Below are 11,974 nucleotides of genomic sequence, written 5' to 3' on the forward strand. Positions count from 1 at the left end.
GTCTTGTTTAATAATGATGGTTAGGTATGTTTACACGATTGTAGTTATAGTTTAAACATGAAACATGTCATGAATTTGGAGGAACTTTGTTCATGAAGGTAAACAAGGGAAGCTGTTGCTGCCTTTGTTTGAGGGGGTCGCCGAGGTGCACCCAAGGCGAGGCGACAGGTCTGTCGCGTGTCGCCTCGCCTCATGCCTCAAACAACATAGCTCTTTTAGCCGGACCCTAATAATAGACTTGGATTCCCCATAGAATTCCGTCCGCATAAAACATCATTCCGTCCGTATATAGCCAATGATTTTTGTATCACTCGTCTCTGTAAAACACTAAAACCCTAGGTAACCCCAGAAATAGTTCGAGCAAGAAAATAACGAGCGCCATGAAACTATCTCGGAAGTTTTCAGAAATATTATCTTCTGAGTCTACATTAAAGCGTCTTCTTCACCCTGTTGTCGTCCTCCAGTCCCCCCTTTACTCTACTACTACTTCTACTACTTTATCATCGAAAGCAAAATCATCAAAATCCATCAAAAAACATGAAAATCCTGAAATAGATGTTTCAGAACTGGAGTATGATGAAGATTTAGGGTTTCCATTTGACTCAAAGTTCGTTCAGAAAAATGTTAGTTCTACCCGTAGTAACTTACCTAGACCTAGTGAAATACCATGGCAGGCGAAAGTTGCAAATTCAGTTAACTTGATTGGATCAATAGCTATGCAAGTTCAGTTTCAGGAATCTCCTGATGGGAAGTTCTGGGCAGGAACTATTCTTTCACAGGACAAAACTCATGATTCTACTCCTCTTTGGTAAGTTTTTTGTTTTCCTGATTTTGATGGTGCATGACCAAATAGCATTTCTGAAATGTCGTAACGGGAAGATCTAATCGGCTGTGCGTAAATGTGTAGATGTATGCCATGAGTGAACTTGGTAGTTCAAAAAGTTAAAAAGATAGTTTTCACTACAAAATGAAAGTTTGAATCTCTCATTTTCTTCAAACACATTGTATTTTATTTGTTTAGGAATTAAGAAAAATAACAAGATGTAGTGCTCATTCGATTTATATTTCAATTGCGTGCAATTGGAGTCCAAACCCATCCGGGATAATCAAACCGCACCTTTCTTGATCATAATATATAATTAGACTAAATAAAAATAGTTGGAGACAGAGGGGAGTTTCATAAAGAACAAAGAGTACTCAGCTCAGTAATGGCGTAGGCTTTCGCCCATTCTCTACTTGTTACACATGTACCTTAGTGTCTTTGCTTCGTATTTTGTAAGTTATAACCATATTGAACTTGAGAAAATATTTCCATTGTCGGAAATGAACAACTACTTTGTTGCGTGTGCCCTAGGATCAAATCATTGTTCTTTGATACTTTCTGTTCTTTATCAGTCCAACAAACGTCTATTATATATCTGACTGAACATCATTTAATTGTCTTCCGATAACCAGGATCCCCATAATCTTTGAAGGTGATCTTGCACATGTTGCTGCATGCCATTTGAAAGAAAAAGATCTTGTTCATGTATCTGGGAATTTAAGCGGAGATCCACCACAAATTTCTGTGGAACGTGGTCACTCTAGCATACAGGTATAGTTTGCCTGATCAAAATAGTTTCATGTATAATTTTGTACCTGTGGTAATCTAATGCATGTGATAATGAAACATTAAGTGAATGCTAATTAGTAGCAGATAAATAGAGTTATAAAATGTTGGTTCAGCTTCAGCATTTTGATCGTACGAAGATTGATGTACCCTTGTGTTTTCAAAAGCTGTTGACATAATTTTGTTTAATTTCCATTGGAGTTTTGGATTGTTTGAAAAGGTTAATCATATAAACGCTAGGAGGGGCAGAAAGACGTTGATCATTTGATATGGACAAACAATAAAGTGATAAACTATACTGGTATGTGCTATGCATTAAGTTCTGCTTGTGGGGACGAACAAACTTGACATAACTCGTCCAAATGTGGCATTTCACTTGGAGCTGTCTCCTTTGACTATTTAACCTTGCACTCATCTCATTCTGACTACCCGGTGAAATTGTTTTTGGCATTTTATGATCTAATTTCGTAATTCAGGACGTGAAATCATGTCACGGCTGATGATTCCGAATAGGTTAATGTTGTGTGAAGTTCATGGCGTTTGAGTAGAGTTATTTTTCGTTTGTTTAATGTTCTTTGTCTTTTCCTTTTTACATACACAACATACTCTTAAGCATATTAGTAGAATATGAGTTGTTACTTGGCCAAGTGGGTAGTTTCATGGGAAATATTCCGTAGAAAATCCTTTATCCATATTTTACTCGGGAGCAGCTCAATGATTGGATTTTTAATATTCTAGTCATTTTTTTAGTGGCCGATCTATAGGATGAATGCTGAATTACAACAGTTCACCTCTTATCCTTTGTTTGAGACTTCACATCTTGGTGTAGTTCTCTTAAACAATCTATGAAGTCAATAGCTGCAATATTTATAAAATCGTACACAAACTGATAAACGACTGACTAACTGAACATGACCTTGTTAGGTTATGGTGCGTAGCATTAATTTTGTCCAAGAATCCAGTTTAGGCAAGGATCACTATGCACCCTATAAGGCAGATAAACAAGTGTCTAGTCTGCCAGGTAATGTCTTTTTCTTTCTATATTTAGTCACTAACAAATTTCAACATGCTTTGAGTATTTTTCTTTTTTTTTCAAAAATATGTTCATCTGTTTATGTTTGATCATTAACTAAAGAGTGGATGATGTTTTCTGATTTCAGTTGACACAGTAAAAGATCGGGAGTCAGTGGGGAGTTCTTGGAGAGACCTAGTAGAGAGCTCTTGGAGAGACTTGGTTGACAATCCAACTAAGTGGTGGGATTACAGGGCCAATAAGCTCAATGGATCGGTGATTATCTTCTGTAAAAAGATCTGTTGTTTCATTATGTTACTCTTATATATGCTAATATACTCATTTTTCATTCAGGTTAAACCAAAATACCCAGATTTCAAGCATAAGGAGAATGGGAAAGCATTATGGCTTGACAGTGCACCAAAATGGGTCTTGCCGGAAATTGAAGTTCCTTCGGATCGTCCAATAATTGGTGAGCTTTGTTAGATAACCTGTTCTAAAAATGAGTCCGATTAATTTGTTTACTTTAATCTTTTCTGCATGGTGAAGCTTCCTTTGGTAGTAATACAAGTGATAAGTTTCTCGTAACATACTGTGTGTTCTGGTAGTCTGTTTTTCTTTTCAAATGGTAAGCATTGAACTTTTGAGCCATGTACAACTCGAACATGCCAAATGTGATTATGCATTTCAAGGAATGGTCGGTTCGTTCTTGCTAGATTAAATTTTTTTGTTCTTGTACATGGGTGGGTTATGCCTTGCAAGGACTTAACGCTTCCATTGGTAAATGTTCTTTGAAACAGCGAAATCCACCTCGGGTGAGTCAAAAGGAAAATCAGAGGAATCCTGGAAGAAGCTAATTGAAAACCCAGAGAAATGGTGGGATAACAGATCTAATAAGGTACCTTCCTTTCTACTACTTGCTTTTAAGTTGTTTAGAGTGATTATTTTATAAACTTGATTTTGGACCTTCATTTTTTTTTTCTTCAGTTTATTTTATTGTTATTTATTTATTTATTTTGTAGATCAATCCAAAGTCCCCTGATTTTAAACACAAGGAAACTGGCGAAGCATTGTGGCTTAGTAGTTCACCAGCTTGGGTACAAGACCAGTTGCCTACGCCGAAGCCTAACGTTGCAATGAGTAAAAGAGATACTCTACTATCCTGAGTTTTAATCCAGAAATACAATTACAATATACTCAGGTACTGTTCGTCTTACCTTGCTTAGAGATCGATTCATGTCTAATTGGATAAGATGGAAGAAAGGGAGAAATGTCCAAACATTCTATCCAGATCTTTGTATTTACCAAGTTATTACAAGTCGAATTTTGTCGGTCTAAATTGCCGACAAATTTCGGTTTTGACATTATGGATGGAGACAAAATGACACTACATAAAAGAAATGCAAGATTTCGTAGCAGTATTTCAACGGATGTAGTAAACTGTAAAATTTCAGTAGATAATGTAGAGAATGAACATGAGATAAGATGGTTTCAAGCAAAAATGTTTGAAGGAAAAACAAAAGAGGAGAGAGAAAGAGTTAAGAGCATACATAAATTCTTCTTTTCTCCATTATCTTGTTCGTCAATCTTGTTTTGTTCTTCTGTTGAAACAAAGCCCTAAAGGAAAAGAAGAAAAAGAAGAGAGCAGCAGAACACTGAGAAAGAAGACTGAAAACCCTAAACCTAATTCTTTTTTCTTTTAGGGGTTTCCGAGTTCACTCCTTGACATAGTTATTAATACAGTTACACCTCAGTAATTCGTAATTGAGGTGGTACCTTGCATAATCAATCTGTTACTATTTTGTCATCTTGCAAATGACTCCCTCTAGAGTAGGGAAACATGTTAATTATTTGTTGTTAGAGTACGCTAACATTTTTTTATGCTTATTTATTATGTAATTATTTTCTGACATAGGATTACATCATATTTCCTTCACATGCACATTTTTCAATCGGGTCTAGATATATCAGAATTTCCACACTGACCGAAATATTTCCATGAAATATATTCATTTCTAAGCCTACTGAATATAGACTGATTTTTAATACCTTGGTATTTACTAAGCATCTCATGGTAAATCCTATATTATGATTCGATGGAATTCAATTTGAATCCCATGATATCCTGTTCATGAGAAAATCTTACAATATCTCATTCAATCTTGTGTTGTAACGTTATAAGCAAGTTGAATTCCACGATCCCGAGACCCAACCCTAACTAGGCACTTGGATAGTTGATTGATAGATTACTCAAATCTTACTATTTATGATTCAAATCTATTGTATAATTTGTAAAAGCGAAAAACGGTTCACATGTTACGTATAAAGATTCGTTAACATCTTCTTGTAATGCATTACCCTATTTCTTAACGAGACTATGCATGGGAACTTTAAATTGTGGCTCTGTATCATGTGGAATGCTAAGTATGCTATGGAATTCTTCTGAAGTTGTCTGTCTGTGCATCAATTTTTCACTTGTTGCAGAGGCATTGGATGAATAATAGGTGCAATATCTGGTTAAGTTTTTTCAGCCTGTAGTAATTTTCTTCATATTTTTGTGATACTTGTCATTCTTTCCCTATCTACAGATAAACTGAGTTTTGCATGATGGAAAGGGTAAGAGAAAAATCCTGATGATTTTGGTCGATTATGACAGAGAAGATGGAATTTCTATTACTTTTACGGTGTTATGCGGGAGGGACAACGAGACGTGTTTGTAAGGCTGGACTTGCACCAAAAGGCCATATTGGAAAGGATGTTAATGTAATTCTTTTTGAACTAAGTTTTGTAAATGTTTCTGTATTGTCCTTAGACGAGAGGATTCCAAATTTGTTTTGGGTAATATAGTAGATGCTAACCGAATTACAAAAGATTTTTTTATCTGATTCTTAGATATCATCCTTCTCTTTCGAGGAGGAATGGAATTAAATATATATCATCAAAATGTTTAACATCGTTAATAACCTTGATAACCAAATTTAGAGTATAAAACACTAATTTGAACTGAATTGAAACTTTGTTCTTCAATTCAAACTTATGAAAATTGTTTCAAGCGGTATTTCAATCTCCTTTTTCTTCGAGTAGATGGATAGTAAATCAGAAATTTTATTACTGTATCTAAATATACAGGGATACTGAGAATCTTCATCATGGATATTTATCTCAAACTGGCTACTTTTGAAGTGATGTGAAAGTTCATAGAGCATATCAGTTTTGAGAACAACCATGTCATTCAAGAATAAGAACAGTCCCAGTTGGACCAGTAATAATGTTCTGATTAGGATTTATTGAGGAGTACATGACAAACTGAACCCTGAATCTCAAAACCTTGTATAATAACTGGTCCTGGAAGCTGAAAATCAAAATTTTCTAACATCACCTGAAACAAAATACATAAAAGACATCGAAAAAATTTCCAGGGATTGTGTCAAAGGGCAGGCTTTACTGCTGCCATGTTGCTAAACCACGAAGAACTTTTTAAATAACTTGACGACGACGACAACAAGCTAGTAGTTAGCAACCATTTGCTCGGGCACACGAACATGTGCGCTTTCCTCAGACCTGGAACTTTCTTGTTTAGGCACATTAGCATCAGAGCTTTGTTCTAGATTCTGCTTTTCTTTTCCGGATTGTTTGTATTCCTTTCTTCTTGCTTCTCTACGAGCTTCTCTCTCTGAAAGTTTTAGGTCTTTGAAACCCTGTTCGAACTTGGCTTCATCTTCTTTAGAGAAGAAAGCAACATCCATTTCTCCTAGTTCTTCGTACATCTTTTCAATCTTAGCCTTCCAGAACAAACCCATTTCCGTGTCCATCTTCTGGTATGGTGTTTTAAGTAGATACTCATCAATTCCACCTGCTTTGTCTATACACCGAAGTGCATGTGTGGTGACTTTCACGCGGATGTGACGATCAAGGATGTAGCTGAACAGTCTCTTCTCCTGTACATTTGGTTTCCAAGTTCGCTTTGACCTACCATGAACATCAGAATATTTAACTTCTATAGTTCACTAAAAATATTACAAAATTTGCAAGGAATATTAAAAAAAGCACAGAACTGAAAAATACGAAGAAAGAAGAGCAAAATAAAAGTCTAGGCATCCGAGTATCTGTCAAATGTAGGCAATACCAAGGAAATATAAATTGTCAAACTCCCAACAAGTGCTTGGGTTAGTTATCAAAGGCGTAGTTGGACAAAATTGAGCTAGAAACAGTTATTGGTATCATTAGATTATTTTGATTGTTGTAGTTTGTGCCGCCTATTATAATTTCAACCCTTCTGCCAAGGACACAAAATTTCTTGTTTTCTCGTCTTTTTTTAGTTATCTATTTTCAAGTTTTCAGAATTTACAATTAGGGCATAATTATATAATTATGCCTCTCAAAACTTCCGGACTATTGCCTGTACGGTACCCCTTAAAGAAAGAAAAAACTTATTATGCATCTGTGTAGAATCATGTTTATTTTTCTTTAGCCGCCGGAAGTGATGCGCATCAATCCTTACCACACGCTAAAGGATTTTCAAGTTTAGGAATTTATAATGACCTAATCTTAGTTAGACATCAAGTCAAACCCTTCATCTCAAATTCATTTTTATCTTTAAGCTGCATACTCATTTTAAAGATCTGTCTCGACCAAGAGGTAAAACTGTCGACATAACTCGGGTTATAAAAGTAATATATGCAGAATTAGATTTCGATGCTGAAACTTGATTTATTTTACTTTGATTCAAATATCACTTGTGTGATGACAGTCAAAAATCGGTCTTTGATGTTACTATATAATAATTAAACATAATAATCACATTAATGTTGCTTATTCTCTGCAACTTCGTACAGTGCATCAGATAAACCAATTCTTCAAGAGCAAATAATTTGGTAAGGTAATAACTAGATCTTAAAGTCAAACTAGTCAAATCAAAATTGTGAGCATTGAGCAAGATACCTATGGGGACTTAAAACGAGAATAAGCTTTCAAATAGCTAACTTGTTATCAACACAATTGAACGTAAACTAGGGGGTATCTATAACAGCAGCGTGCTTATTCTAAATGTAATATGTTTAGTCATAGCAGGTAAGCAGTTTTAAGATCATTTAGTAAGTTCGGTGGCTTAAAATGATATATTTGAAGAACGGGAGCCATGATTAAAAAATTGGTGGGGTTTGTTAAACTTTCAAAGAGGACTGGATTTGAAAATAACTATGTAAAGTTAGATCTTTGCAAAAATATATAAGCAGCACTTCACTTACCCTTCAAATTGATCTTATTAATTTCTAAGACAGCCGAAAAATTTAACCAAAGCAGGTTATTTTGCCAAAGATGCTCCTATATATTTCTAATCCGATCGGGATACCATCTGCCGTTGTACTAACCTCAAGTCTGGCGGCGTTGTCAAGAACATCAAAAATCTCTGTTAGACAAAGGTTATCTAGAAAGCAGATTGCTCTTGTACGTGGTAGTAGGTAGATGTACTTCCCATGTCATTATGTGATAAACCAAGTCATACCTACGCTATTTTAGTCTGGGTGTTTTAATTCTTTTGTTAGACTACACTATATATGTGTCTGACTCTATATGTTTACGACGATGCATATACACTTATACAGTAGATATACTTCCACTTGAATACAATTTTATCTCCATAAGATATAGAATCTTAACTAATTGAGTAAGAATCGTGTAGTTAACTACTTAATTTTTTTTTCTTCCACTGAATCGACTCTCACAATCCTAAATGAAATCATGTTTCTAGTACATACTTATCCTTCAACCTTTAATTTTAACTACTTAGAATACCTGTTTATTTAACTCCATTCTGGAGATATTCTTAACCGGAACTAATCAGTTTTGTGAGAATAGTCCGACATGGCAAAAGGGCGAACTAGCAACAAGAATATGATGCCTGTCTTCGCCACTGATTGCCAATTGGTTTGAGTTGGATGATCACAAACTTAACATGGTATCAGAGCTCCACGTGCTATGTGATTAAAAGCCATACGTGCTCCACGTCACCCGAAAATAAGAAAAAAAACACGTGTTAGGCTCAAAGAACGCCACAGGTGAGGGGCGTGTGAGAATAGTCCTGCATGGGAGAAGGGCGATCTAGCAACCAAGAATATAATGTCTAGGTTCTCTCCACTCATTGCCAATTGGTTTTGAGTTGGATGACCACAAACATAACAAGTTTCTAATGGTAACTGAAGTGGTCTACCTGTTCGACTGAACAATCTTCAGTATATACAAAAATCAACTTCAACCCGCAATAATAGCCTAACAAGTAACAATCAAATTGGCATAGTATGATGTTTATGATTCTTAATTCAGATATATAAAATGTATTATTTATAGCATATAACTCATCATCAAGCATTTGAAAAAAAAGGGAAAAAGAATTTTTTAGGGTTTTAAAGAGAGAGAGGGAGAGAAACGTACTTGTTACCACCATCTTCGCTGACCTGATTACCAAATTGAATATGAACACCAGCATAAAGCCCTCTTTTAGCTCTACCCATTACAACTTTATTGTCTGGTATATACTTCTTCAATGATTCTTTCACTCCTGGTGCCAAATTTTCCTCCCCAACTTTTTTAACTATCTTCTTGAACATCTCCCTCGATCTAAACGCCATTTTCTAAAGCTCTGATTGATTAATCAATCTTTTACTTTTACAGATTCAAATTCGATCTGATCAAATGAAGTAGTGATGAGAAATGTGTACCTAAATTTAGGGCTTAAGGAAGGCAGTATCAGTATGTGGAGAGATGGAGGAATATTTGGGTGCTTACACAAATCCCTTCTCTCAATTATTATATGGTCCGGCTAAAGGCACCCAAGAAAACGGCTGTTAGCACCGGGCCTCTTGTTCGATTTTTCACCTCATATCATCTTCTTCCCTTTGGGGACATTTGATTCATGGACATAATGTCTTCGAGACATTTGATTCACGGACAAAATATTTGGGGACATTTAAACATATTGAATTCATGGACAAAATGTGTAGTGGACATTATTATTATTATTATTATTATTATTATTATTATTTATTATTTATTATTATTATTTATTATTATTATTATTATGATTATCTCATCATTGAAGAACAATTGGTAGACATTTATTATTTTAATATTATCATTATTGTCTAACCATATGAAATAATATATTTGTACTCATATTTCAAAAATATATTTTTCGACTTTCGTAGACATCCGTAAATATCTATAGACAGTGATAGACAATTGATAAATATTTATATTTATATAGTAGAACAAATATACTAATATAATAATATAATAATACAATAATATAGTAATATAATAATAAGATAATATTATAATAATAGTGTAATATAGTAATATGATAATAATATCATTATTACTGTAATATAATATAATATAATATAATTATAATACAATAATCTGGTAATATAATAATCAGGGACGGGCCTAGGTCGTGGTGGACGTAAAGCGAACGTCCCAAATTGAGGCCCTTTAAAGAATTTAAAAGAAAAATTTATATAATTTTTTTTACTTTAATCCTATTAATAAGGTGTTCTTATTTTTAGGTTACATTGTTCGGATGTATGAACAAATTTTTGTAGAAAATTTCGAACAACTTAAAAATAATGTTTTATTCAATACAAATATAAATTTGGTGTCAATTTTAATATGGAATCCATATTAATTTCGAATACTTGTAGAAATTGTATATCTTACTTACCACTTTGATTCTAATAAAAAAACGATGATTTTAGATTAATCGGTATAACAACTTTTTGAAATTAGATTGAAAAGAACATGTAAAAAATAACATATGAATAATAAAAAATAATTATTAATAGTAAAACTCGTTTTGATTTTTATTGATGATCAAAATTTCAACAAAAAAAACAAGATCAAGATAATTTATTAAAATAAGCTAGCAACTAAATAAGATATTAATGAAATAAATGAGTTGTTGTAGAAAAGGAGCAAAATTATGCATACAACGGGGGTTGAACCCATGACCTTTTGGGTTTTCAAAGGAAGCTTTGCCAACTGAGCTACGTGGGTACATGTTGAATTTTAACGTTCAGCTATTATATATTCCGTTCATTGGGGGCCCTCCTTGTTTCATCAAGAGTTGGGGGCCAAAGCCACGGCTTTGGTGGCTTTGGGCCTAGGCCGCCCCTGATAATAATAAGATAATATTATAATAATATAATATGGTAATATAATAATAAGATAACATTATAATAATATAATAGAGTATACAATAATTAATATATATTATTTATTATATATTATTTTAATCTAATTTGATAATAATAATTATTTTTATTATCTTATTGAAATGTCCCAAGTGTTTTACATATTTTGAGAAACATTTTTTCTCCAAAAGCTCTCCAAACTTACACTAAAATGTCTCCAAATATCCCCAAAATCAATTTGTCGTCCATAATTTCGTGTCTCAATTGAATAACACAGACATTTCAAGACATTTAAAATGTCTCAAACGAATAACACGAACATTTGGAGACATTTAAAATGTCCCCAACAAATAACACGAACATTTGGAGACATTTGGGGACATCTGAAATGTCCCCAACCAATAACACGGACATTTGGGGACATTTCAAATGTCCAACCAATAACACAGACATTGGGGGACATGAATGTCCTGATCCGCTACTCCCCCTTAGCCTCCGAAGTTTCTTCCATTTTTCGTTTGGTGGGTGATTTGGGGAAATAAGATGCAAAGACTTTCTAAAAAATTAGTCAATTTTAATTGATTCATTTTTTTTTCAATTTTTTTTGTTGAAATATGAAATTCCATTAAGCAATTAGAGAGTTATTATAGTACATAGATACTAAGAAGTAAGGAACATTCGTCCAGCTTTTTGATCTCTTCTTCCGTCGAGCCCATTTTGCCAACTTGTCAGCTGGTTCGTTTAGAGTCCTACTTGTGTGAAAGAATTTGACATTTTCCAGTCTACTAGCAACCTCTTTGATCATTTGAACGTGTATCTTCGATTGCCACTGGATTTTGTGTCTCGAGTTTTTGAGATGCTGAATAAGATTAATATTGTCACTTTCTACTATAACTGTTTTTTGATTGTTTTCCTCTGCCCATATCAGGCTATTTAGGATAGCTATCGCTTCGCTTTCTTCACTGGTTCGTGCTCTGGTTGAAGTTACCTGCGCTGCAACAAATTTGGAGTGGTCATTGTGCACTGTTAGACTAGTACCAATATTCATATTTATGTTCGTAAATGATGCATCCACATTAATTTTGATATATGGGTACGTTGGGGGGTTGCCATTTTTCAACCTTATTTTTCGGGGTTTGGATACAAGTCGTGGTATTGAGCTTCGGA

General features: G+C 34.1%; 2 protein-coding genes across 3 annotated transcripts; one reads left to right on the forward strand and one right to left on the reverse strand.

Moving 5' to 3' along the window:
• The first annotated feature begins 234 nt into the window (after positions 1-234).
• On the forward strand, positions 235-5,491 carry LOC147531601 (protein OSB2, chloroplastic-like). 2 transcript variants are annotated; one of them, XM_086646360.1, is made up of 8 exons: positions 235-808; positions 1,456-1,594; positions 2,534-2,630; positions 2,770-2,897; positions 2,976-3,093; positions 3,422-3,519; positions 3,644-3,822; positions 5,210-5,491. In XM_086646360.1, the coding sequence occupies exons 1-7, from the start codon at positions 381-383 to the stop codon at positions 3,785-3,787; spliced, it is 1,152 nt and encodes a 383-aa protein (XP_086502486.1). In that variant the 5' UTR covers positions 235-380; the 3' UTR covers positions 3,788-3,822; positions 5,210-5,491. The 2 variants fall into 2 exon arrangements, with proteins under 2 accessions (XP_086502486.1, XP_086502487.1); XM_086646361.1 differs by having other exon boundaries at positions 260-808; positions 5,278-5,491.
• Positions 5,492-5,832: 341 nt separating this feature from the next.
• Positions 5,833-9,517, reverse strand: LOC147531602 (uncharacterized). The gene is made up of 2 exons (XM_086646362.1): positions 9,051-9,517; positions 5,833-6,590 (listed from the first exon to the last, which is right to left on the reverse strand). The coding sequence occupies exons 1-2, from the start codon at positions 9,245-9,247 to the stop codon at positions 6,128-6,130; spliced, it is 660 nt and encodes a 219-aa protein (XP_086502488.1). The 5' UTR covers positions 9,248-9,517; the 3' UTR covers positions 5,833-6,127.
• Positions 9,518-11,974: the final 2,457 nt, after the last annotated feature.

The sequence above is a fragment of the Eschscholzia californica genome, unplaced genomic scaffold (assembly GCF_041429995.1).
Source record: "Eschscholzia californica isolate CP2 unplaced genomic scaffold, dmEscCali1.0.p SCAF_6, whole genome shotgun sequence".
NCBI lineage: Eukaryota > Viridiplantae > Streptophyta > Magnoliopsida > Ranunculales > Papaveraceae > Eschscholzia > Eschscholzia californica.

Bases quoted from the DNA above. Each gene is read 5' to 3' on its own strand.
- LOC147531601 (XM_086646360.1), top strand. From the start codon at position 381: ATGAAACTATCTCGGAAGTTTTCAGAAATATTATCTTCTGAGTCTACA. The intron at 1,595-2,533 runs GTATAGTTTGCC...TGACCTTGTTAG, and splicing joins GTGGTCACTCTAGCATACAG to GTTATGGTGCGTAGCATTAA. The intron at 3,520-3,643 runs GTACCTTCCTTT...TTTATTTTGTAG, and splicing joins GGGATAACAGATCTAATAAG to ATCAATCCAAAGTCCCCTGA.
- LOC147531602 (XM_086646362.1), bottom strand. From the start codon at position 9,247: ATGGCGTTTAGATCGAGGGAGATGTTCAAGAAGATAGTTAAAAAAGTT. The intron at 6,591-9,050 runs GTACGTTTCTCT...TGTTCATGGTAG, and splicing joins AGCGAAGATGGTGGTAACAA to GTCAAAGCGAACTTGGAAAC.